At 36.9% G+C, this 2425-nt stretch overlaps 1 protein-coding gene across 1 annotated transcript; it reads right to left on the bottom strand.

The window, feature by feature from the left end:
• Positions 1-1332: 1332 nt before the first annotated feature.
• Positions 1333-1891, bottom strand: LOC149216697 (agglutinin alpha chain-like). The gene is made up of 2 exons (XM_089390043.1): positions 1691-1891; positions 1333-1590 (listed from the first exon to the last, which is right to left on the bottom strand). The coding sequence occupies exons 1-2, from the start codon at positions 1889-1891 to the stop codon at positions 1333-1335; spliced, it is 459 nt and encodes a 152-aa protein (XP_089246169.1).
• Positions 1892-2425: the final 534 nt, after the last annotated feature.

The following is a 2425-nucleotide window of genomic DNA, read 5'->3' as shown; positions in this document are numbered from 1 at the left end:
AACCCCGAACCCATGTTTTTCCATTTTCTAATTGTCGATGATCGTGCATGCCTCTCAACTGTTCTTCTAATTTCTTAAAAAAATGTCTTTTAATCTGTCATGTTCTTGATGTTTGGTTTGATGTGTGGTAGTGTGTTTTTCATCGTTTTCATTCCAAAGGACTGAGCAGTGTCCATAAAAAAAGGATGATGAGAGTTTAATCAATAGGACTTGGTTCGAAAGGACTGAGCATTACTTGTACTGTTAGGCTAAGAACTCGAAAGTTCAACACTACGCACTTCTCATTATGCAATGGTAGATGCAATCCTTTAAAGCAATGCAGAGATGAATTCCTGTATTTTTTTCATTTATGCTTAGCCTCAATCTACCCCGACTGCAGTTATGTATGTTTCTATACCCATTAAAAAGAAATTGTTCTATAGTTTTGATGGGATTTAAGGGTTCAATGCACTGTCCCTTCCTTTTAAAAGTAACAGGGGTTTTCCAGGTACCCAATTTCTATATAAATACTTTCATACTCATCATCATGCAATCATGTATTCTTTCTCTGTTTCACGAATTGGTTAAGTGATTATAATTGAGCTATGAAGGCAATAAGAAAACTATGCAGTACAGGATATGGTGATGTTTCACTTTGCTGGCTGGGAGACGAAATGAGAAGGGGTGAGAGGAACGACTAGATTGTGGGGATTTTGTGTCATTTTGTGATAATAGTTACCGAAATGAGGAGTGGTAAGATTGTGGGGTTTTTATTTCATTTTCTTATAATTACTACCAAAATGAGTAGTACCCAAATTTTAGAGATCACGCATGCAGATATAAATGAATGTGGGCAATCGGTGATTACTTAATTTCCATTTATGATATAGGTTAGCGTAACATATATTTAATCTCAAAATGAATAGTAAAATAAGTTGATGTCTACTGTTTTTATCAATCACATGTATTAGTTGTGTTAAACTGGTAACTTTTAAGAAAATTTTGACCTTCAATAGATCAACATATAAAACACAAAGTGTATAGCCTCACTTAACCTTAATGAACATTTTTTTATGATTTAGTATCAACTCTTAACAAAATTCTAAATTGTATTACAATGCAACGATTTTGTTTTTTAAGAATTAAATAATAATTTTTTCAAAAATTTTAATCAATTGTTTTGTTTTTAATAGTGAAAATTGATTTAGCACTATCCAATTCTTAGAACACCCAAAATCTTAAATCTCTATTCACTATCCAGAATTTCTAAAAAATTCTGCCAACTTTTCTTAAAATCATACAGAAATTTCCATCGAAATTGTAGGTTCGCTACAGACGGTTTTATTTTAGACTTCAGTCCACCAGCATATAGGGGCCAACTGAGTCAAGGAGACCGGAACTCGATCCAAAGAACCCCACAATCACGCCATCCACTTCAGTCTCAAAAGGAGTTCCTTCTTGTGGCCCGCATGGTCCGAGTGTCCTTTGATTGGTGTGAAAACTCAAAGACTTCACCACATAGTAGCGATCGTCCGACTTATTGGGGCGCAGGGCCAAACCCACATATCCACTCATTTTAGTGAGGTATTCGCGTGGAAACTCCAGTGTAAACTGCATCCACATCCACATCCCCATCCCGTCAAGCCAAAGAAAACCACAATTTAGTATGACTCATAGATTGCAATGCAGTTCACCTAATTGTGACTTTTACCTCTTTTCTCTGGTGCCCGTCTCCTCCGTGTGTAACCCCTCTGAAGTCTTTCATACGAAAACTTTGATCATGGCCTTCCAAAGCATTAGTCACTTTCAGCGAGTTTAGTGTATGATCAGTTGCAGTCACGGTAATCTTTCTGACAGTAGAAAATGTGCCATATTTTCCCGCCCATGCCATTACCATAAGATCGAGAGGCATAGTCGTTCTTCGCCATGGTTATGACTCACCAATGTAGAAGATGTTTAAACTTTATTTAAAACTGAAATTATGAAAGTACGTAACGCACACATTGAAGAAGCCATTCGTGGCAACGCATTACATTATTGCACCATTACAAAATGAATTATCTGCTGCTAAACTCAGTCACTTGGCTTGACATGGACAAGCAACTTTTGTTGCGCTCCCCTGGGCTCTGCACACAAACACTCGAAGCTTTCAACTGCAATGTTGGTACCACTTCCTTCCAAGTTACAACCATTTAGATTACTGGGCACCTACCTTGATCCTTCCATCCTTCCATTCTTTTTATTGGATAAATATTAAAGTCAATCCTGCGCAATTTACTCCTTTTAGACTAACTGTCTTTTCATTGAATGGACATTAAATTCAAGCAGGGCAACTTACGTGTTTTTATCTTTGCTCTTCAACTCTCTGTGTGGGCGACTCAATTTCCTGTGAGTAGGGCGAGCCTTTTTTTTTTTTAAGTGTGCAGGGACCAATATTATTTATAGT

Source organism: Pinus tabuliformis, chromosome 1_1 (genome assembly GCF_031772625.1).
Source record: "Pinus tabuliformis cultivar Carrire ecotype Pingquan chromosome 1_1, CPIR1, whole genome shotgun sequence".
Taxonomy (NCBI): domain Eukaryota; kingdom Viridiplantae; phylum Streptophyta; class Pinopsida; order Pinales; family Pinaceae; genus Pinus; species Pinus tabuliformis.
Note: the sequence above shows the minus strand (reverse complement) of the source record. Positions and strands in the feature narration are given on the sequence as shown.

What these genes read in the sequence shown, in the direction of transcription:
- LOC149216697 (XM_089390043.1), bottom strand. Translation starts at nt 1,891, where the DNA reads ATGCCTCTCGATCTTATGGTAATGGCATGGGCGGGAAAATATGGCACA. An exon ending in ACGGGCACCAGAGAAAAGAG is followed by an intron (nt 1,591 to 1,690) that starts GTAAAAGTCACA and finishes ATGTGGATGCAG; the next exon opens with TTTACACTGGAGTTTCCACG.